Source organism: Protopterus annectens, chromosome 9.part0, assembly GCF_019279795.1.
Source record: "Protopterus annectens isolate FY-2018-M chromosome 9.part0, PAN1.0, whole genome shotgun sequence".
NCBI classification, from domain to species: Eukaryota; Metazoa; Chordata; order Ceratodontiformes; family Protopteridae; genus Protopterus; species Protopterus annectens.
The window spans coordinates 690,676,349-690,702,155 of NC_056743.1; the positions used below are offsets into that span (position 1 = coordinate 690,676,349).

The 25,807-nt window shown below is 37.8% G+C and overlaps 1 protein-coding gene across 1 annotated transcript in view; it reads left to right on the top strand.

Annotated features, from left to right (window-relative positions):
* Nucleotides 1–25,807, top strand: part of LOC122811453 (major histocompatibility complex class I-related gene protein-like) — a 522,120-nt gene that overhangs the window by 245,144 nt on the left and 251,169 nt on the right. Inside the window, exon 3 of the mRNA XM_044083305.1 lies at nucleotides 7,604–7,879. Coding sequence (XP_043939240.1) covers nucleotides 7,604–7,879 — 276 coding nt within the window. The remainder of the gene's footprint in view (nucleotides 1–7,603; nucleotides 7,880–25,807) is intronic.

Below are 25,807 nucleotides of genomic sequence, written 5' to 3' on the forward strand. Positions count from 1 at the left end.
TAAGATACTATGATGTCAACAAACAAAAGCAACTCTTTCATATGATGCTTCAAAGTTTGGTCATGGTGCAGTTATTCTTCAAGAGGGTAGACCAGTAGCCTATGCATCTAGAACTCTTGCCAAAACTGAAATGCAATATGCTGAAATTGAGAAAGAACTTTTGGCAATTGTGTTTGCATGTACAAAATTTCATGATTATATCTATGGCCGAACTATTCAGATTGAGACTGATCACCAACCACTAGTTAGTATTTTAAAGAAGCCTATGCATTCCGCTCCAGCATGATTACAAAGAATGATGCTTAAATTGCTAAAGTACAACTTCAAAATGGTCTATACTAAGGGCAAACTTCTTTAGCTGGCTGATACCTTATCCCAATCACCCAGGAATACAATGGAACAGTTTGTGATAGAGAATTTAGACTTCAATGTTATGGAAGGGTGTAATTTTTCTACTGTGAGACTTGATGAGCTGAGAGATCATACAAAGACTGATCCAGTTTTACAGAAGCTCAACCACTTTATTAATGTTGGATGGCTGTCAAAGCAAATTTTGTGTACCGCCTGAAGTGCAACCTTATTTTCCTTACAGAGATGAAATGTTGATGGAAGATGGCATTATTTTCAGGTCTATATTATATATCCGAATGCTTAAATGTTCGAATCGCTAAAGATCAACCTTTAGCGATCGAACATTCAAATGTTGGACTATGTAACAAATTATATTAAAAAAAAAAAAAAAAAAAAAAAAAAGGAAAGGGTTAAAGCACCTCCACACCCACCGCTACTTAAATATACCAACTCTGAGATTGCACTTCAGTGCGCTACAGTGTGGAAATGGGAAATTTCCCATTCCCTACACTGTAGCGCGAACTTAGAGTTGGTATATTTAAGTAGTGGAGGGTGTGGGGGGTGCAGGGGGGCTTGCCCCCCTGCTTACACACTTTAGTTTTTTTTTTAAATTTTTATTCATATTCGAACATTTAAATGTTCGATCGCTAAAGGTCGATCTTCAGCGATTCGAACATTTAAGCGTTCGGATATGTAATATAGACCCTTATTTTCAAAGGTCCTAAAGTTGTTGTCCCTATTTACTTACAACATGAATACACCCAGATTTTGCATTGTGGCCACCAAGGTTCCAACTCTACCAAAAGAAGGGCGAGAGAACTAGTATTTGGCCTTCTCTAACAAAAGACATTGATAAAGTACTTTCTTCTTGTTCAGTATACAATAATACTAAAGTGCATTTACAAAGACAGCCACTTCAGCTAAGTCAAGTTCCTGAACTTTGTTGGTCAACAGTAGCCACAGACATATTCGAGTGGAGCAATCAGCATTATTTAGTATTGGTAGACTCTTATTCAAACTGGTTTGAGATTGATTTTCTGCCTGACCTAACATCTACTACTGGTATCACTAAGTTGAAATGTCATTTCTCAGTCCATGGTAGTCCACAAAAGCTTTTATCTGACAATGGTATTCAATTTACTAGTCAATTGTTTCAAAAATTTGCAAAAGAATGGGACTTTGTATGAATTACTAGTAGTCCTGAATATCCACAGTCAAATGGACTAGCTGAACGTGCAGTACATAGTGTAAAGCAACTGTTGGAGAAGTCAAAGTGAGACAATACTGATGTCTTTTTAAACTTAGTCTCAGAAACTGATGATATACTTGGCTTGCCTGCTCAGAGACTTCTAACTAGGCAGACCAGAACAACTTTGCCTATCAGTTCCAGTTTATTCGTCCCTAAAGCTAAAAACATCAGAGCAATAAAAACCCAACTATTTAAGAAGCATTCTTTCGAGAAGTCCAGTTATGACAAAAGGAGCAGATTTCTTCATCCGTTTAAAAAAGGAGAGACAGTGAGGATACAAATGGCAAAAGGTTTTGACAGAATTGGTCAAGTGACAGGTATATATACTGAGCTGAAATCTTTCTTTGTTGAATCTGAGGGTGTGAAATACAGGAGAAATCATAGACATGTTCTTCCTGTATCAGAATTGAGATCGCAACATCGTACCTGTGATAGAGACTCTAGATCTTAGAGCAATCCAGACAATGTTCCTGTTGCAGAACGTGTCTCAATTCCTATTTCCATTCCTGATGATGTCCCAAATGTACCCATAGTTGAACTTTCAGTAGAGACAGTTCCAGCTGCTAAACCTGATTCTAATTTCTATGTCACACGATCTGGTCATATTTCCAAACCCAGTGTGAAATACACAGCAACTTGGACATGATTGTTTATATGTGTTTAGTTCTGTTTAATTGCATGTCTATGAATTATTTCTGTACAATTTGCATGCTAATCAAAGAAGTTGATAGCAATGCATAACCCATTTCTCAAAGAGGGAGGATGTGGAACAGTGTGTGTGTTTGTAACTTTAAGAAGCATTCCAAGGTCAGCACATGCATATAAAGAGTGAACGTGTATGAGTGTGACAGTCAGTTTGTTTATAAGTTAAATTTACTAAGCCGCAATCCTGATGTGTTTGTACATAATAAAGCTGCTTGAAAAGAACCCAGAACTGTTCGTCTGTTTTATCCTGACCAGTCGAGTGACAAGTGGGTAAGTGATGAGTGAACCAGGAGAGAATATTTTCAGTACAATGATATTGTCACCAGGGGGTATGTAAATTGCAGCTATGGGAATTATGTTGTGGGCATTAATATTACAGTTAGCAATTAGCAGTTCGGCTGGGAAGTCAGAGAGGGTGGGCATAGCTATGGGGGTTACTGTAAGGTGGTTGGCGAACATGATAGCAACTCCACCACCTTTTTTCTGAGTTCTTTCGAGTTTTAAGATGTTATATCCTTGGGGTAGAAAGCCATTATCAGGAATATGATGTTTCAGCCAAGTTTCACAGAGAGTTATGATGTCGGAAGAGTGATGGAATATCCAGGCATGGAATTCACTGGTTTTGTTGACTATACTTCTGATGTTCATGGAATACAGAGAAAGGTGTTTTATGAGAATGGTAGGATGAGGAGAGGTGGAGCAACTGGGCACAGAGTTGGATGAGGAAGGAAGGTCTGGTCCAGGACTGGGATGGATGTCCCCAGATAGGAGCAGGATAGGGTGAGTGGGAAGAAAATTGTGAGAAGGAGGGAAGGAGATAATATTTCACCTTACCTTTAGGGAAGATTCAGCAGCAGGGGGAATTTTGATTTTCGGAAGATGGGGTGTTGTAGAAGGGGTAGGTGAAGCCATTAGAAATGAGTGAGGGAGTTGTGGAATAACTAAAGGATAAATGGAGGTTGATGATGGGTGATGAGGTTTTAATTGTGTATTGTAGGAGAAGAGGTTATATAAGTGCACTAGGGTAGTGGTAGAGAGGAGTGATAGAACCAGATTGTGGATTTGCATGGTGGAGAATGAGTTAGGTGGGGTAGGAGTGGGTCAGACTAATGGTATAGAGGTATTCTCTAGATAAATTTGGGAAGGTAGTGTTGAGTAGTAATGTTAAGAGAGATGGGATTAGGGATATCAGCTGTATACCAGGAATAGTGAAAGTGTTTATTTAATTAGCTAAGGTATATGTGGTGGACAAGATTTTCCAATTCTTATAAGCTGCAAGTTCAGTAGGAAGAGAGATAAATTTCAAGAAGGTTAGGTAGTGGGGGTAAATAATAGTGGATGTGGGAAATAAAAAGGAGGGTTAAACAATCAGGGGTGTAGTTAGAAAGGTAATCAAGGGTGTGGTTAGAAAGGTAGTGTAGAATTCTGAAGAGTGTTGGATATGATAGGGTTAAGAAAATGGATTGGTGGGCAGGGGGAAAAGTGGAGGTTTGAATGAGAGAGGTTGATTAGAGAGGAGGGGTGGTGAGGAGGAGCTGAGGAGGAAGTGGTAACAACAGGTTATTATAAAGAAAATGAGCTCAGGGGTGCATGGGAATAGGGGTAGGGTAGGGGAGTGGAGTAAGTCCAAGTGAAGCGAGGGGGAATGGAACAGAATGGCCTTGTCCCCTTGCTCAGCACTGTAAGAGGAAAAGCAATCAGTAAGGTAAGTTATGTTTGAAAACAGAGCTTGAATAATGGAGTAGAGAGGATGGGGTGGGTGTTTTTATAAGTATTTGCAGGAAAGAGATAGAAGAGCAAATAGAGTCAGTAATGCGAGTAGAAAGGGAAACTTTTAACTGACTAAGGTGTCCTATATAGAGGGGCAATAAAGCTAGAGGTAGGAGAATATTGTTGTCAGGACCATATGCTATCTGTTTATGAAAGGCTACAAGTTAAAAGTAGTAGGAAGTATTAGGCTGAAGAACAGGGGAAAGTAGGGCGGTATGGAGTAGAAGGTGCTTGGGAGACAGGAGTTGCAATGTACAGTGGGAACTGGGAGCAAGAGACTGATGTACAGAGACAAAATTTCACAAGACCAGAACTAATTCACATACATTCCCTGTTAGAGGACAAGGCTGTGAGATAGTAAGTCCAGGCTTCCACCGATAGAACAAGAAATTCTCAGTGACCAGACATGGCTTGGGATTCACTGTATCAACCTAGGTGAAGGAGAACTTTGTTATGAGAGTACCTCATTCCCTGTTAGAGGACAAGGCTCCAAGCTAGTAGGTCCAGGTGTCCACCAATAGAACAAGAATTTCTCAGTGACCAGACGTGGCTTGGGATTCACTGTATCAACCTAGGTGAAGGGAGAGCTCCATTATGAGAGTACCACATTCCCTGTTAGAGGACAAGGCTCCAAGCTAGTAGGTCCAGGTGTCCACCGATAGAATAAGAATTTCTCAGTGACTAGACATGGCTTGGGATTCACTGTATCAACCTAGGTGAAGGGAGAGCTCCATTATGAGAGTACCTCATTCCCTGTTAGAGGACAAGGCTCCAAGCTAGTAGGTCCAGGTATCCACCAATAGAACAAGAATTTCCAGGGACCAGATGTGGCTTGGGATTCACTGTATCTACCTAGGTGAAGGGAGAGCTCCATTATGAGAGTACCTCATTCCCTGTTAGAGGACAAGGCTCCAAGCTAGTAGGTCCAGGTGTCCACCGATAGAACAAGAATTTCTCAGTGACCAGACGTAGCTTGGGATTCACTGTATAAACCTAGGTGAAGGGAGAGCTCCATTATTAGAGTACCTCATTCTCTGTTAGAGGACAAGGCTCCAAGCTAGTAGGTCCAGGTGTCCACCGATAGAACAAGAATTTCTCAGGGACCAGACGTGGCTTGGAATTCACTGTATCAACCTAGGTGAAGGAAGAGCTCTGTTATGGGAGTACCTCATTCCCTTTTAGAAGGCAAGACTCCAAGCTAGTAGGTCCAGGCTTCCACCAGCAGAACAAGAAATTCTCAGAGACCAGACATGGCTTGGGATTCACTGTATCAACCAATGGAGAGCTCAGTTATGGGAGTACCTCTTAAAAGTTAGCAGGTCTCAGAGCCCGGATCAGCCTGGGAAGTTCAAGATGACTAGTGGAAGAGTATAGTAAAAAACATACATACACACACACTATATATATCTATATATATATATATATATATATATATATATATATATATATATATATGTGCGTGTGTGTGTGTGTGTGTGTGTGTGTGTGTGTGTGATATGTATGCTTTTTACTATATATATATATATATATATATATATATATATATGTATACATATATATATATATATAATATATATACATACATATATATATATATATAGGTCCCCTACGAAATCCCAAACTCACAGAATCCGACGCCCAAAATACCAAGACAAAAAGCCTGAAACCCCACATTACCGAAACATTGAAAGGGTGAAATTCAAAATCTAAAACTAATACATACATACAGCACACACACAAATATACACACACCCTCCCCCCATAACCAAACCACCCTACACTACAGATAAGCAGGGGCTTCGCCTACACTCCACACCCCTACTTTATTATTCTAACTCCGAGATCGCACAAACATATACACAAGGCAAACTTACACCCACACATTACAGTCCCTCACACACACATACACACACATACACACATACACATACACACACAAACACACACACACACACACACACACACACACACACACACACACACACACACACACACACACACAACACACAACACAGTCACAACACACACTTACACACACTAAAGCCCTCACAAACAAAAGGACTTGCCAAATTTGCAGTTTTACAACATAGGAGCATTGACATTAGGGGAGGACCATGGCAAGTCCTTCTGGAAATTAATGAGCTTATATGGCAGATCAAGACTAGAGCACAAGTCTTTCCGAGTTTGAATGAGAGCCTTTCTATCAAATGTATGTTGAGATATTTGGCCCTTAAACGATGACACTAAAGGGTTTATACACACTATAGATTTCTGGTTCACTTAGACAGATTTCTGAACTTACTGTTTTTGTAAATTTTCACTTATGGTTTCATTTATCATTGTTTTATATTCATATTTATTTATTTGATGTTATATATTGTTAGGTTTATAATTTTTAGTTAATAATTTGGTAATTTTGTTGCAATATTTTTATGTGGTTACAACATCTATTTGTGCCTGACATGTATTCCTTTATGAGAATAAGATTTATATAGTAACTTATGGTTTATGTTGAGTGGCGAGGCTACTTTAAATATTTCCTGCTTGTGAAGCAGGCTGACTCATTAACTTTATATTCATATTTATTTATTTGATGTTATATATTGTTAGGTTTATAATTTTTAGTTAATAATTTGGTAATTTTGTTGCAATATTTTTATGTGGTTACAACATCTATTTGTGCCTGACATGTATTCCTTTATGAGAATAAGATTTATATAGTAACTTATGGTTTATTTTATGTTGAGTGGCGAGGCTACTTTAAAAATTTCCTGCATGTTAAGCAGGCTGACTCATTAACTTTATATTCATATTTATTTATTTGATGTTATATATTGTTAGGTTTATAATTTTTAGTTAATAATTTGGTAATTTTGTTGCAATATTTTTATGTGGTTACAACATCTATTTGTGCCTGACATGTATTCCTTTATGAGAATAAGATTTATATAGTAACTTATGGTTTATTTTATGTTGAGTGGCGAGGCTACTTTAAAAATTTCCTGCTTGTTAAGCAGGCTGACTCATTAACTTACTCAGCTTAATAGTATATAAGGAGAACCAAAACTGTTTTACGACTGTTTGTCTGAAGAAGGTAAGTTAATGTGCTTGCCGAAAGCGCTCACATTAAAAGTTTTTTTCTTCATTTTATTTTGTATTGGTGTGACAGCATTTGTTTATTCATTTTTTTGCCAGCTTTATGGTTTCCTGCTGTGCCTGTTTTAACCAGTTTTAGTTTTCATTTGTGGTTTGTTTATTCTTGAAGGGGTGTTTGTGAGTTATTTACCTTACAGGACAGGGAAAACAGAATAGGCTTTCAAGACTTCTGCTGAAACTAAATGGTTTGTTTTAATTGCACAGTAATTTATCACAAATATGGTTAAAGGGCTCTGTATTCTGTGATAGATACAGAAATAGGATTAGAATCAAAATGTCTAAAGATTACCTAATGAATATAAACTGTTGGAAGGGCTACAGTGGGGGTTGTAGCACAAACATCTACCAAAGTATCTGATTTTTGTATTTTAGGTATACATTGTTTCCAGCTGATGTATGGCTGTTCCCTGCATGATGATGGTACTACCGGTGGTTTCAGACAGTATGGCTTTAATGGACAGGACTTCATCGCATTTGATAAAGACACTCAAACTTGGACTGCAGCAGTTCCATCAGCTGTGATCACTAAGAACAAATGGAATGCTGGCACAGCCTACAATATGGATAGGAAAGGATATTTGGAGCATGAATGCATTGAATGGCTTCAGAAGTTTATCAGAAATGGCCAGTTTAACCTGAAACAGAAAGGTATACTTGAACTACAGATTAATTCTTATACCTTCATTATATAATTCCATGTTACACAGATGAAACAATTTGAGTTATATTAAATGTTTGCTTTCCAGAACTATTCCAATAAACAAAGAAATGAGCTAGTCAAATGTAATAGTAGCAATCAGCAGTTTATCAGCTACAGAGAAGTTAAGTGCTGGATGGGCCCAAGTGTGGAGCCAAACACATTGTATAAAGAACTGAAAAGGTAATAACACCACAGAATATTCCCTTTAAAAAGTAGATTTCATGTACTAAAAAAATGTGCTCTTACTCAATACACACTGACACTGAATCCAGCAGCTGTTTCTTGGTTACTGTATTTATTTGTTGATTGACATTTGATTACTGGGAAAATCTTACTGGGTATGTGCCCAGTTTCAGCAAAGACACATGAAGAAAGGTATTGCAAAAACATTGTCTATAGTTTAATTACACCACATTAGACATAATATGACATAGTTTTCAAATAATTGTTTACAGAATTAAGATGAAGGGGCAATCTACCTGCATTGACACATTTACCACAGACTGCCCACAATAAAGTTTAAACATTTTTTTCGTAATCAGAGCTGGATCCAATATTAGTTGACCTAGGCAGTCTCCTAGGGCCTGCTGGCTGGGAGGGGCCCCACTGGCCAGGGGGGCTGCTACAAAACTTACTTTTTAATTAAAGAAAATTACATGTCTTTTTAAGGGCATTTAAATAGATCTTGTATACAACTGCACCCTACTTAATGACACAAGTGGCAATCAGTAACAGAAAGGCTCAAGGCCTACCTTTTTTCTTAGCATTTGACTTTTCAAAATTTTAAACTTGTGCTGCTGCCCCACTCTGAAAACAGCATCTATATTTAGTTACCAAAATTACACCCTAAGAAGCTCTTAAATTGAGAACCTTGCCATCACCCATCTATACCTCAAAAATAATGCTGCTGGGAAAGAGCATTTTCCAGAGTAGGTCCTGTAGTTTGGAAAACAGAAGTAAACCCCTAAATATGGCTGAGGCCTTTAAATGAGTTTATGTCACTTTCTCCAGTTTTTAAATTGTTGATTATATATTGACCATATGAAATTTGACAGTTTAAAAGCTTGACAAAGGGACATAAATCCCCTGTAAACATGGTCTTGAAAGCTATCTTGTTAAAGCAGCCCAGATAACCTACTACATTGACAATAGTTAATACCAGCTAACTCGGGTTATCAGTGCTAAACCTTTTAATGCTTTTGAACCTGAATCCGTACATGTCACTTTAAAAGATATCAGATGTGTTTCCCTATTGTATTCATGCACATAAATCTTGCTTACAACTCATGTTTGTTTGCAATGTACATGTACATGTTGGTAACTCGTGTTAATTGTCAATGTACTAGTACTTAAACTTTGTATGCTATGACTTGCTTTTTCCTAATTGCCGTCTATACTTGTTCTGCATTTTATATTATACGTGTGCTGCTATTCACTGAGCCCAGGGTGTGGCTGAAAAGGGACAAAGGACAAGCCCGCCAACTTGGTTAACAAATAGTAAACAAATTAAAAAGATACCTTTAAAAAGTAAAACTTTCTAAAGAAGTTCAAGTGTCCAAGTTTTCATCTCTCTCCCATTTATCTCTTCTCCTGCATTGGCTTAACCGACAACATTGTCTCTTCAGGAATTCAATGTAGGAAATGGCCATATTACTGGGTTACTCAAAGGCAAGGCTGGCAAACAGCAGTACTCATAAACTAGAACAATTTAAGATTTAACATTGGTGCTCATCCTGCTCTGTTATCCTAACCTGTTCCTCGTTTGCTGCTGTACTACTAAACAGTCAACAGCAAGCTATTGTTTTTATTCTGTTAAAAATACACACTGACAATTATTAGATATTGGCACTCAGTATGTTCACAGTCTCACATTACACACTTCAGAGTCAGCAAATCTGGTTAAACAGAAGTGTTCTGAAATTGTAATTATTGGCTTGGGTTAGAGATCAGATCTAAGATGTCTGAAGGGGTAGAAACCATTGCAGCTAAAGCAACAATGTGCTCATTCAATACAATGTTGTATAAAGCCAAAAAAAAAAGATAGGCCCTGCTGTCTGTACCCTTTGCAGCTGGTGTCTTGGCCTAGAGTACCATTAGCCTTTGCCTTTCTGTGGTCATTTATACCCTTGTACCCACTGAGTGCTGGGATAGGCACTGCCCTCTCCAGCTGTGAATCAGATTAAGAGAACAATAATTAATTAATCTAAATATTACAGGTTTAGAATAATGATGCTTGATGTTCTGTTGCTAACTGAAATATCCTTCATTGCCGGTAATTCCGTTACTAAATACACTTCAAAAACCTTTAAAAAATGGAAGAAATGTTCTGAATAAAATAATAATCTACTTTTAATAAGCAATCACTAATTACATATAAGAAATTGAGCCCTTTTGTTCATATAATGTTTAACAACTAACTTCATCAGAATTATGCAGAAAGAAACTACAGCTTAAAAATCAAACAATGCTAATTAATATATTAGTGATATCATGTGTTATTTGTTCCATCTAAGAATGCTTTTAACATTTAAATGTCCATTCAAACATGGAGGCATGTCTACCCTAATTCTCATTTGCCATTTGAGTTCTTTGACTTCAACTAAAGTGTTACAGTCACCAAAAATAGTGGAAACTTTTTTAACAGCAATGAATTTAAAATCAGAGCACTGCGGGTTAAATTTACAGTGTTTGGCAAGAGCATTTTACAGTCACCTTTCCTAATCATCTAATAATGCTCTTTAATCCTGTCGCTCAGTTTTCTCATGGTCTTTCATACATAAAAGGCATTGCAAACAGAGCACACCCTTAAATAAACAATGCTGGTGGAATTACAATTTGTACCCAAAGTAAAAAATGAAATTCAGAGGTTTCAACACATATTTCTCTCCTTGGGCAATTTGTTGGCAGGAAACACATCATCCACAGGTGTACATACCTGGGGAACCAATCCTGGGTAAAAAACTAGATGAGGGGTTGGACTCAAAAAGAAACTTTAAAGAACAGGTTTTCTTGTAAGAAAAGGAAGGGTTAAGTCCCTAGTGCTTTACCTACCTCTTGACTGCCTTTATTAATTTTCCAGTTCTGTGTAATAATGTTCCTGATACCACCTGAGTCTAAAAAAATGGAAAGGGGAAATCTCGTGCAGTCGTTGGATAAGTTAACACTGATGAATCCATATTTCAGGATAGGGGGGTGCTTGGTGTACCTGCAATCTGCCGCTTCTTTAAAACATTTAAAAACAAGCTTTTCAGGGTATTGTTTATTAGTGAACATTTTCACAAGATAACGACATTCTTGCAAAAATAGAGCATCATCACTAATGATCCTATTCAGATGGACAAACTGACCTTTAACTATGTTTCTTTTCATAAAATAGGGGTGCTGGCTTGAGAAGTCAAGGTAATTATTGTGAAATGTTTCTTTCTTATGGATGGAAGACACACATTTTTTGGTTATAGGGTCAAATGAAAAGGAAATATCTAGAAAATGCACATTAGTTCCCTTCCCAGAGAGAGAGAGTAATGTCAAGGAATTCAATGCTGTCATTAAGCTTAACCAAAAGGGTCTCATGTTCAGTAGGAGCCCCCATTCAAATGAAAAATATGTCATCAATAAATATTTTATATAAATAAACAAACTGAAACCCCTCTAAATGGGTTAAAGTACTCAGTACTAAATTGGCATAGGTCAGTGCCATCTTAGCCCCCATTGCTACCCCTTGTAACTGTTGGTAAATGGTGTCATTAAATGAAAAAAGTTGTTTTCCAAAACTAATTTAACTAAAGCTATGTAAGCCTTAATCTTGTGGGGAGATGTGTCTGTCCAATTGGAAAGGTAATCAGAAACAAACTCCAAACCTTTTTGATGTGGAATGCTCATTTATAGAGTAATTATATCTAAAGTGACCAGGGTACAATCACCTGAAATTGCAGGGGACATAAACAATCCACCTAAAAACTCACAAGAGTCCTTCAGGTAAAAAGGAGAACTTTGTACCAAAGAGTTCAGGAAAAAAGTCAAGAAGTGCAGAAATGTATTCTGTTTTTGTTTTCTTGGAAGCTACAGTCTGTCTTAATGGAGGATTTTTGTGTTCTTTGGGAATACCAAACATTCTCCCTATAGTGGGGGAATCTACTGTCATAAAATCAAGCTCCCAATCTGAAATTAAACCCTCTTTAAACATGTCCATTAAACACCTGTCAATATAATGGAAACTGTGTGTAACTTCATCAGAAGTGACAATTTTGTAGTGGTCTTTAATAGCCAGTGCTTTATTAATTTTATAAATATAAGAACTGGTATATATAATGACAATGCCCACCCCATTGTCTGCTTTCATAATAAAAATATCTCTATTGTTTCTTAAATTTTGGAGAGCTTTCCTTTCATCATTAAACCATTTTCTAACTGGTTTGGATTAGAGATTCATTTTCACAAGTCTTAGAAAAATGTCCAAGGTGGCATTAAGAGGAGGGTTAAAAGTACTTTTCCTTTTTAAAGGGGTGGGGGGACCAAAACTTTCATCACTCAATAGATCGCTAAAGCCAGAAGCATTAGAACAGAAATGGTGTGACTCGTGAAAATTCACCATTTAAACCGTCAAAAACAATGTCACCATTACAATCACTATTAATTTCAGAGTCCAAGCATTCATTAATGTTAAGGTTATTGTTGCTATAACCATGTTTAAAGTTTAACTTCCTACAAAACAGTTTTAAATCTATGATAAAATTTGCTGTTGTTGCTGTTTGTGAGGGAATAAAGTTTAAACATTTTTGTAAGATTGCCTTAGACATCGAATCAAGATCCAGGTTTGTGAGATTGAAAATAACATTTTTTGGTGGGATAAACTGTTTGTTATTATCCATTAAAACTGTTTCCTTCCTCTCACATGCTGTCTGCCTCTCCCCCTTTCTGTCCCTTTTCCCTGCCTCCTTCTCATTCCCTGGGAGGTCTGCTTGAAGCTGGGATGCTCTTTAAGCTTGGGGATAAAATATGGTCATCTCTAATTACAGGAATCGGACTGCAGAAATCATTCAGTCTCTAGGGTGTGGAAGTGGGAGAAGCAGACCTGCCTTGACTCCTTTGATAACGTTCTCCATTACACTCTTGCTACTAGTAATTTCCTGAAGATTGCAAGAGTTTGAAAAGTCATACTGAAAAACACGACCCTTCATATTAAACTGCCTAACATTAAAATAATTATTTGGTGGAGAAACGAAACATGCTTGCCATTGCTCTGGGAAACTGGAGAATGCAAAGTCTTATTAATGTGTTTCACAGTTTTCAAAGGGTAAGCCATAAAATCTTTGTATTGCTTTAAGTCTCTTGACAGTTTGTATGCTTTCTTCTGAATGAGAAAGGCCACGTTTGGACACTTAATGAACCATTGACAGATAATTCTTACAGTCCAAAAAACTGATAGTTGACAATGGAGTCATACAAAGACCTAATTTCTTCTGCTAAAGCTTGATTTTTAGCTTTATTGTGATCTATTACTACAATTATTAATCCATTAAGACCCGCTTCATTAAAACACTGCAAAGAGCCCGATAAATATCACTATCCAGTTTTACATCATTAAGGAATTTACTAAACCTGAGCCCTTAGGGGACAAAGTCATGCTGGATACAACTGGTGAGATATAAAACGCCTATTTTAATGCTTTTAAATGTATGTAGCAGCTTCTTCACTTGATACAATAATCGTTTGCAGTTCCCATGTGTTCCATTATCTGTAACAGCTCCTATAGAGAAATCAGGCCAGTCATTGAAGGGACTGCTGCACTGCTGATCAAGAATCAGGTTGGACATATTAGGTGCCGAAAGTTTATCAGTGAAAGAGCTCTCACCAGCAATGGAATCAGGCATGAAAAGCGTAGGTGATCTAACATCTGGTTTACCACTATATATATATATATATATATATATATATATATATATATATATATATATATATAATATATATATATATATATGTCACCTTCATTTGCCTGACAGTTCATTTACCCAACAGTTCATTTCACTGACAATTGGAAAAAGACAAGTAAAAGTTTTTTGTCCTTTTTCCCACTGTAGTGTGATCCTGGAGTTAGAATATATAGTTGGGGGTTTGTGGGGGGCACAGCTCCCCACCTACATTGGTTTTGGTGAACAATAAAAACACCAAACTATACAATATAAAACCAAAGTAGGTGGGGGGGGCTGTGCCCCCCCACCCCCCAACTATATATCCTAACACCAGGATCGCTCCACAGTGAAGAAAAGGACAAAAACCTTTTACTTGCCTTTTTCCAATTATCTGGCAAATGAACTGTCAGGCAAATGGGCTGCCTGAAATTTCTGTTTGGAAAATGATCTTTAAGTCAAATTATTTAATTTATTTATTTATTTAAATTTGTTGACCGGGAGTGTCCGACTGGAAGTAGGTCTCAGCAGAGGCCCGGGGAGAAAAGCTCCACATTTAAAATAAACAGACAGTAGTTACATTGGATTACATAGCAATTAACAATTTAACATAGCAATTACTTACAACATATTTACAGATGAAGAACATAGTACATCAGTAGACAACTAGAATTTTTATCTGTGAAGTACATAACAGACATTAACAAATGTTACAGTGAGAAGTTCCTGTTGTATAATAAGTACTAGGCTTATGAGCATCTGAGCTTGCTATAATGAAGGTAGTTAGTGGAGTGGAAAGAAGGGTAGTGGTTGGATGGGGTGGATGATATTGGAGTGGGAGTTGCAAGGGCATAGTCAGCATGTTTTTAGGTGCACTTTTAGTAAAGTTTTGAAGTGGGTGCATGATGGTACGGAGGTAATTGTGGGTGGACGGGAGTTCCATAATTTGGCTATGGTGCAAGAGAATAGTGCTTCACCAGCAGAGTTATTGGCTTTAGTGATCTGCAAGTGATTTTTGTTGCTGGATCTTAGTGGTCTGGTGGTGCAATAGGGTTGGAGTAGATTCTGGAGGGATGGGATATTTAGTGGATCGTTTACTAGTTTGTGGGCAAGTGAGAGTTGATACCACTGAAGGAGGTGAGGGAGTTCAAGCCAGCCCAGTTCAGCAAGTGAGAGACAGTGGTGACTACGGTAAGATGCCCTGTGGTGAATTTGGCAACAGTGGAACTCCGGTGCGGGTCCGCTAATGATTGGCAGAAGATTTTTTACGTGCCGAGTTGCCAGTCCTGATGCACAATCTTCAACGAAGGTACGCCCATTCGCGCATGTCTCCACACAGAAGACGCTCTAGCTGAGAATTGAACAGGACAACATCTTACTGTGAGGCGGCAATGCTACCTATTCACAACATTTACATTATTTACAGTTAAACAGTTCTATAAAATAATTATTCACAAGATTTAAATTATTTGCAGTCAAACAGTTCTAGAAGAAGAAATTTTAAGGAACTGGGTAAAAGCTAAAACACTGAGTGTGGAGAATGTTAACAAAGTTCAAATGTAAGAAATTACAGGTTCTAAAGTTTCGAGTTGAGTTAGAGTGAATGATAAGACATTATAGTGGGGGATGGACTACAGATGAGTATCTTTAAAAGAAAAAAACTTTGGCTATGCAAGGTTTAAGAGGAATTGATAAATTGGAAAAGGTTAAGACAACAGAGAAAAGCCTGTGGAATTCAGAAATGCTGTATCCATGATTGTGGCCAAGCCAACACTGTTTACACTGCAGCCGTGATGAGTCTCAGTGCTTATTAATTATGCATAAAGCATAATTATACTTTATTTCAGATTGAATTTTTTATGCACAGTGACACTTAGCTCATTTGCATGAATAATTAGTTTATCACAAGTTTTCTTCATTTTTGCTGTAGGATGTGGAGTGCCATTTTACTGTGTTTATATGTTGGCATTGCTGTTGCTCTCTGCCAACTGCCTCTCAGTATATGATCGTACAAACATTTTCTTAGAAGCTCATGGAAGGCATGTATTTATGTTGTGTTTATCTATTTTTTGACTAGGTGTAAGGGTAGGAATGGGGGCTTAGGACAGACATGATATGGAGAAAAGAGCACACGGGAGAATGCAATGTGAACCAGTAAGCAATGAGCAGGATGGGGCTGGAGTAGGAGCATATGTCTCTCTCTCTCTCTCTCTCTCTCTCTCTCTCTCAACTTCCTAGCTTAACAATGCTAGATGAACCCATTAATAAATATGGATAAAAAGAGCCAAAATCTCTGACAGAATTTACAGACTGATGATAAGAATGTTTCATTTCAGGGTAATGGAACACATGTTAGCAAGAAAAGACAAACATACCTGCATGGATTTGAACCCATACCTGAGGCCCACCACAGCACCATTCAATAGGAAGGTTTCAGTATAACACATTTCAGGATAATGGAAAAACATGACAGCAAAAAAGGAAAAATACACCTTAATGGATATGAACCAATGCCTTAAGCACTCATATTCTCTATGCTAGAGAATTAGACACCCATACCACAGAAACATTCAGAGAGAATGTGTCAGGTTATCACATTTCAATGTAATGGGACACATGATAGCAAGAAAAGAGAAACTTACCTGAAGGCTATATGAACATATGCCTTTGTTCATAAGTTCATAGGTGTACACTAGGTTAATGAGCACTAGGGCCTTTAAAAGTCTTGCCATGTAACCCTGCTGTGTTCCTTTATATCTTCGGCATTTATATTCCCTGTACCAGGACATTGAAGAGTTATGCCATAAAAGTGCTCAAGTGTAAATTGTCAGAAGAAATCATATCGTAGGGGAATGGAATACAATTAAAGACTGAAATTAGAATACTGTAAAACAATATACCAACCTAAAGGGATTGGAACCCTGCACCCACTGTACTTTGTATGTACACATCACATCGTGAACACATTAAGCCATGGAAGCTCTTACAGAGCAACAGATAACTATACCTTGTATCATAACTGCCTGGCAGTGCTCACTGATGCTCAGCTCATTTGCATAGCCAGTGGCAATACTGTTAGTGCCTGACAAGTATTTTTCGTCAGTTTTGCCACAGGGTGAGAAGTATCATTCCTCTGTGGTTGTATATGGCATTGATGCTGCTTTCTGCCTACTGTCACTCAACATATGGCTGCACAAAGATAATTTTGAATTATATGCTCTTTTTGGACATGTGCACATTGTGTATATTTTTTGACCAGATTAAAAGGTTGGAAATGGGTGCATAGGACAAAGATGAAAAAGAAAGGAAACTGTCAGTAGAGCACAAGGTTATCAAACAAGGAATGAGCAGGATGGAGGTGGGATAGGGCATACCTCTCAATTTCTTAAAGAGCTCAGTTTCTGTAAGAGCTTCCTTTAGGACTTGGGATAAGCCCTGGCTGCTGTCTGCTCCTGCCCAGCATCTACCTCTGTGTTACTATACTCATCCTGGGCTTCAAGTGCTAGTCAGGAGGAAGCTAGGAACCCTCTCCAAATATCGACGGGTCACCTCAATGCAAAACAATCCTACAATCCCCTTTCAAGGACAACAGTAAATTACTATACTCATCCTGGGCTTCAAGTGCTAATCAGCAGGAAGCTAGGAACCCTCTCCAAATATCGGCGGGTCACCTCAATGCAAAACAATCCTACAATCCCCTTTCAAGGACAACAGTAAAGTATGTCTGCTGAATAATTCCAACTAGAAAGACCTTCTATTGACTGTACCAGAAATATAATTGTTATACCCAGGCCTGAGCTAGGACAGCCAGCAGCCTTTGCTTCCCCTTCTGCATTACCTTCACTATCTCAACCCCTCCTACCTGTATAGATACCCCATTTGTTTTTCTTTTTTTCTCACTTTACAGCTGTATAGTTACTACCTGTATAGATACCTCCCTTGTCTTTCTTCTTTTTTTTCTCACTTTACAACTGTAGTCTACTATTTTTAATCCCTCTCAATCAAGACTGCAATACTTGAATTGCCCACTAGATGGCACCCTAATTCCTGGCATTTTCTACTCTTACCCTTTTTTCTCATTATCAACTCCTTACCTTAGTTCTTAACTTCAGTAGTCCCAGAAGTGCTATTTAGCTGTCTTTTTTGTTTTTTTCCTTCATTTCTACTGTCAGCAGACACCTGTCTAGTCCTCTCTCTCTTTTATCTTTTCCCCTTCATATCTATAGACTATAGACACCTTCTAGCCCCTATTCTATTCCATTATACCACTAGACTTACCCTAGCTGGTTGTTTTTCATCAACTGCTCCAGTATCTGTTTCTACCGGCTCCCTACCCCCAATTCCCACCCACCCCAGGGGTCCTACATTTATACTTACTAACCACACCTCTTCCTTTTCCTGTTACTCTCTAACCACACCCCTTCCTCTTCCCATTACTCTCTAATCATACCTCGTGATCTTACCATTTCCTCTTCAAAGACACTCTTTCCCACTATCTTTTCTCCTAAACACTCTCCTGTTACCCAACTCCAGTAATACTAACTTCTCACTATTCCCCTCCTATCACACCACACTCTACTCACTCTCTCACCTCCTCCCAATACATTTCTAACTTCGACCTACAAAGAACATATATCAGTTCATATAATGAATAAACAATCCATCACATCCTTTTTCACACTCTTATTCACACTCTCACTACTACCTACTTTAATCCTCACCCATCTATTCACCTCATTTGAAAACCTACTAGACCCAAACCAAAACTACCCCAAAAAAGAAACCAACTCTCCAAACTCACCTTTCCATTTATTCATGCTAACATAACATCATCATCTAACTACATACTTCCTAAATATCATAGACCACTACACACAAAATACAACAATCTAAACCCCAAAAAATGTCTATCTCTATACAACAAATTCCCCAACCCACACTATTTAAGCCTACTACTCTCTTTAAAGGATGGTGACATTCACCCTAACCCAGGCCCCCCAACAGCTCCTGTCTCTCTCCTCAACCTCAAAGAATTACCTACCTAAGCCCTATCCAAACCAGCTAACTCCCTTTTAATTGCTCATCTTAATATATGAAGTATAAACAATAAAGTAACTCAACTCCAAGCTCTAACTGAAATCTATTCCTTTGATATTCTCTGCTTAACAGAAACTTGGTTAAAACCTGCAACCAAAGGCAATGAAATCATCCCACCTGGATATAATATCCTGAGACTAGACCGAACATCCAAGAAAGGTGGAGGGGTTGCTATCCTATATAAATCTAGCTTACAATTAACCACCCATAATTATAAACCACCTATAGACTCCAATGCAGAAATTCTTATCTCCAAACTTCTTCTTAACACTTCCAAATCCATCTATATTATCTGAATATATCTACCTCCTGGTAATAACAGAGCGACCTAGGAAAATATACTTTGCTGGCTGTCCCAAAACCTGCCTCAAGAAACCATTATCCTAGGCGACACAAATATTGACTGGACCTGCTTCTGCAGCAGCCTCCCCACAAACCATATAAACCTATATGGGTATTCCCAAACCATTACCTACCCTACCAGGATAAATAAATCTAACAAGAAATCTAGCTTATTAGACTGGATTCTCATTAACCATCATCCTTACATTTATGACTCAGGAACCCTCCCTGATGATTTAAGTGACCACTGTCTTACCTATATCATCAGACATAAAACCAACTTTCCCTCCCCAACATCTGTGAAAAACATCAGGTCTAAAAAGTACTTTAACCCTGAACTGTTCCAGTTGGAACTAAGAGCATGCGACTGGTCACCCTTACAAAACTTTCCTTTAGATGAAGCTGTTAGCTACTTTAACTCCAACTTCCTTACCATCCTCAACCACCATGCCCCAACCAGACTAATTAGAAGTAAAACCAAACATGCTCCATGGCTCTCTAAAGAAACCAAACATAAAATAAATTTAAGAAACAAACATTGGGCAAAATGGAGGAAAACAAAAAACCCTATAGACCAACAAATATTTAGACAACTAAGAAATGAAACTAAGAAAGCTATAATATCTGACAAAAAAACTACTACCTGCAATCCCAACAAGCTAGTCAAAACAAGCCGCAGAAATTCTGGTCTAGTATCAACCAACTAGTCCATCCAGGGCCATCCACTACTCCAAACCCTCAAAATACTGAACACAAACAACCAATACATATAGCTAATGCTTTTAATAGCTTTTTTACTGATGCTATACAAACACTAGCTAGTCAGCTATCACCTAACAACTTCACTACACTTTCCGATGAATCATCCTCACCCCCTACTTTTCATTTTCAACCCGTCCCAACATCATATATTCTATCCCTTCTACAGAAACTGAAACCATGCTCCCCCTCAGCTGACCAACTACCTGCTGAATTCCTACAACAATCTGCCAAAGCTATTGCCTATCCCATTTCTATCCTGATCAATAGAACTATTATTGAAAATTATATCCCCAGTTTATGGAAAATTTCCCATATTATCCCCCTCCACAAAGGAGGACAATCCATTGAACTCTCCAATTACCGCCCCATTGCCCTCCTCTCACCTCTCGCAAAGATCATGGAAAAATGCATTCACAGACAATTACTGAACCATCTAACACTTAATGTACAAATGAGGAATGTCACCATCCAAAGGTTTCCACAAGAAGGCAAAAGTCCAATGAGAAATAAACCAGGTAGAGACCACCATGATGTGAAAACAATATCTATTTATTAAAAAACGAAAATAACAAGCGCTTTCACATGTATCCAAAAACACGCTTCATCAGGTTTGACTAAAACATTCCACTGAAGCACTTTTATACATATCTCCAAATACTATCAATTTGCATAATTAGCAATTAGGATCAATATAATTAAACAATTAAAACAATGATTGAGAGTTTTGATTAACCCTTGTGGCACAAGATAAAGATTCAATGCTTAAGACGAGAAACAGCACAATCTATATTGTGTTGACATAAAGAAAAAAAAGAATACAAATATATTGATAAACGATCACCTCATACTTATACTATATGAAACATAAAAATGCTAACAATAAATATATAAAATAATAAAATGATAAACACTGTAAGACCTAATGAATTAGAAACATAAATCTATTAAAGCCATTGGTCCACACTGGTCAATATTCACGTGCCATTAGAACAGGCTTGATGTTAACAGACTGATTCAAGCCTGGCTTGAGATGGGCTTTCAACCTCAAAATCCATCTCAATTCAACCGTTTCTAAATAATTCATTACATCACCTCCTCTATTATTTATACCTATAATTTGTAAAACCCTAAAAGTGAAGCTGTGGTCAGAATACAAGGCTATATGCTTAGCCAAAGCATTACATGTATTCATCTTCCTGATGTCATATATATATGATTATACATTCTGTCTCTCAACCTATGAGACGTCATGCCTACATAAAATGCTGTACATGCTGTGCAGGTGGCCAAATATATGAGATTAGTGCTATGACATGTAGCATAAAAACACGGTTTAAAAATATGACTAAAATGAGGGTGATAAAAGCAACCTTCACCATTTATATATTTACACATATTGCATTTGTTGCATGGAAAAGCATTGTGCCTTGATGTTTGCCTATCTATACTACTAGTAAAAAAAATTAGTCTTGTCAACACATAATAATCTCTTCAAATTTTTACTGTTCCTGTATCTGAAGCAAGGCATCATTCCCAATAATTGAGAACACTTATTATCTGTGAGTAATATGCCCCAATTCTTTCTTATGATGTCAGTGATAAATCTAATATCACTTGTATATCTTGTGGTAAAGAATACCCTATTAGATCTACGATGGTTAGTATAATTAAATCTAGTACCAAATTGCTCTGAAAAATCAAAGTGTTCCACATTGCTGGCCATGGTGGCCGAAGCTGAACAACCCAAACTACGCAGTGTAGATGTTGTATAACCTCTATCACAAAACAATCCTTCCATGTAATTTAGCTGTAACTTTCTGTCATGGGGATTCATGCATAGTCTAGAAATTCTTTTAAACTGTCTCTTAACAATGTTCAGAAACACCGAACGTGGATGCATGCTATTAAAATGTAGTATGGCATTCCTCCAACAAGGTTTCCTATAAAGATTAGTAGAAAGGGAACCTCCTAAATCTTTAAAAATTGTTATGTCAAGAAAATGTAACTGATATCAAGACACTTCTATAGTGAACCTTAAAAAATCAGTAGTAGATTCTAGATAACTGACCATATCATATAACAGATCTTGGCTACCTTCCCATACAATCAGAACATCATCAACAAAACGTCTGTAAAGTAAAACATGTTGGAAAAAGACGCTGTTGAACAAATGTGTACGTTCCCAATAGTACATAACAAGATTTGCATACGAATTTGCACATGGGGTGCCCATAGCTACACCCCATGTTTGCGCATATATATCATTGTGGTACATGAACACATTATTATTCAAGACTATATCAAGAAGAGTGCAGATAACCAATTGCGTATTACTGTTAAAAGCACCTAAAATGAGTAGGCTGTCCCTTATGGCCTCTATCCTATAATCATTGGGAATAATAGTGAATAAACTCTTAACATCAAGAGAAACTAAAATGACAGAGGAAGACAGATTATTATTGTTCACTAAACTATCTAAGTCATTCAATAACTGATATGTGTCTTTCAAAATTGTAGGAAGACTCCTAGCTGGAGGCCCTAGAACTGATTCCAAATAATGTGAGATATGTTCGGTAACCCATCCAGCCCCTGACACTATTGGTCGTAGAGATGGAGGGATGGTACCCTTGTGTATTTTAGGAAGACCCTTGATTAGTGGTATCTTGGGAAACTCAATCAAGCGGTAGTCATAAAACTCTCTATTGATCTGTCTGCACATTAAAAGATCATATAATGTATCATGAACATTTCTTATAATGCTATCAACCACATGTTGTGATATTATTCTGTATGTATCATCATCCTTCAACATATCCAGCATCATTCCATTATACACAAGGGTATCTAAAACCACTACCCCTCCACCTTTATCAGCTGACTGTATAATTATATTTGCTTTATGAGACAATTCATGAAGAGAGTACCATTCATCAATGTTCAAATTGTGATATACTCTCCTCGGAGTGACATTAGAAAAATATTGATAAAACTCTCGTTCACACACTGACACAAAACAGTCCACCTTATGAGGAAGAACTGGCAAAAAAGAACTTTTATGTACAAAACGTCTCTCTCTATCAGTCTTTCCTGTCTTATCAAACAGTATTTTCAAAGATAGATTCCGGGCAAAGAGACGTAAGTCAGTCAGTACTTCAATAAGATTACTGGCTTGTGCAGGAATAAAAGAGAGACTTCTGTTCAAAAGAGTCAGTCAACCATCTAACACAAAATAACTTACTAGCCAACTGCCAACATGGTTTCAGACCATCACATAGCACTACTACTGCCCTCCTTTCCTTCACAGATTGTATCAATAAAAAACGCAATCTAAACAAACTCTCTTCAGCACTATTTATTGACCTGTCTAAAGCTTTTGACATGGTAAATCACCAAATTCTCATCAAAATACTGAAATCCCTGTCACTAGATTCATCCTCCATAAAGTGGTTCCAGTCCTACCTCGATAAAAGACAACAGGCCGTACTTTGGAACAAGTCTCTCTCTACTCACTTGCCCGTCAACCTGGGTGTCCCTCAAGGGTCCATCCTTGGACCCCTACTTTTTTTCCATATTCATTAATGACCTTCACCTTGCCATCCCCCAAGCTACATGCATACAATGTGCGAATGACTCCACACTGATATGCTCATCCCCCTCCTCTTCTGAACTTCTCTCTCTTACCCAACAAGTATTTAACACAGTTGAGCAATGGTTCACACATAGATGCCGTCTCTTAAACCCCAAAAAGACTAAACTCCTCCTTTTCTCTCCCACTAAGAAGTCCCCCCATTGGATTTCTCAGTTAACTCTACCAATAAAATTATTATATCCCCTGAACCAACCACCAAACTATTAGGTGTCACCATTGACAATAATCTGAACTTCAATACCCACATTAACAATACTATAAAAACTGTCAACAAAAAGCTAGGCTCTCTCTATAGGATAAAATCCTTCCTCCTACCTTCAGCTAGAACCACAATAGCACACACTCATCTAATCTCTTCTCTTCTTTATGCCTCACCTATTTTACTAACCTATCTAAAAATAATCTTATCAAATTGGAAATGTCTTACAATAACATTTCCAGATTTGCAACAGGTAACCCATTCAGAACCCATCACTGCATTAATTTAAAGCAGCTTGGATGGCTTGAACTACAAAATCTGATTAAATTCCATCAACTAACTATAGCCCACAACACTCTTTACAAATCTTCTAAAACTCCTATTCTTTCCACACTAATCACTCCCTATAACAACCTGGAATCCTTAAGGTCTTCTCAGAAACTTCTAGTACATACCACTAAGCCAAACAACAAGGCTGGTGACTCCCTTTTTTCTAATATTGTTGGAAAAGCCCGGAATCTCCTCCCAAATGAACTCTCCACACTTCCCTCACTATCCTGTTTCAAAAACAAATTGAAAGTGTTCCTCAAAACTCACTGGTTATGCCCCTGTTCAAAACCTGACTAGTCTGTATGTCTCTACTTTGCTCTTCCTACCCTGTCTACTCATTAACAGCAACGCAGTCCTATTTAATCTATTATACTATCTATCTATAGAATACCTTGATTGTATTAGCATCCTATGTTATGCCTGTATTCTGCACTGTAAATTTTATGTAATAACCTCTAATATCTACTGTTAATAGGATTTATTTGTCTCATGTTTCCTAGTTGTTATTGTGTTAATTCCATTGTCCTATCTTGGAACTTATCTCCCCGGGCCTCTACTGAAAATGGACATGTATCCAGTTAGACTAGCCCAGTCAACAAATGTAAAATAAAATAATAAATAAATTAAATCAATGATCCTGATGATTTACAACAATATTTGCAATAATTTACTGACTGATATCATCACTGATTTGTCAGACAGCTATACTTTTTTATGAGGAACACTTGGAGCCAATCATGTGTACATTGCACAAATATGTAGGAAATTGAGGCATATGTGTGGAAGTACTTTTTTGTGGGACAGGTGCCCTTTGATTTATTTATTTATTTATTAATTGTTAAGTTGGAAAAGAAATTCAGGTTGGTAAGAACTGAGTACGAGGGTGAGGTTAGGTCACAGGGAAATATATACATGACTGACAGGGTGTGGGATAACACTATAATGGGGAGGAATAAAACTGAAGGAGACATCAGGCAAACAGATTGAAAACAAATGTGAAGGGAGGATTGAACAATACACAAGGGTATTTATAGGCACAAAAGGGTGAAGACCACCATGTTTGGGGATAGGATTGGATGTTCAGAGGTGCAGTCTGTGCCAGTTTAGGCCCAGTGGGAGACTAGTCATCACCTTGGGAACCATCACCACTGGGTCCTACTTAAGAAAGTGGATTCAGCATGGGACAGAGATGTGAGTCAATGCCAGAGCATGGTCTCTGCACAGCTGATGTAAGCATCCAACCTCATGTTTATTAATGCCTCACAAGCTCTGCCAGCTCTTGATGTGTGATAAAAGTGGCACCTCTACGTGCACTGCTTGTGGTGGGTACCAGTGTACTAGCCTCCAGTGCAGGAGTACCTGATGCAGGTGGTGCAGGTAGGACAAGATGTGTGGAGGCAACTGTGGCAGGCTGGGACACACATGTGCTGTCTGCCTCTGTTCTGGTGGTGGTGGTGGCACTGCTGCTGCAACCTGTGGGGGATGATAGGCTTTGTCAGTGGGTTAAGTGCAAGTTGTTGTGCTGCTACATAAAATAGTAACAGAAATGGAGGAAAACATGTATGAATGAGAAAGGACAGTGACAAAGATG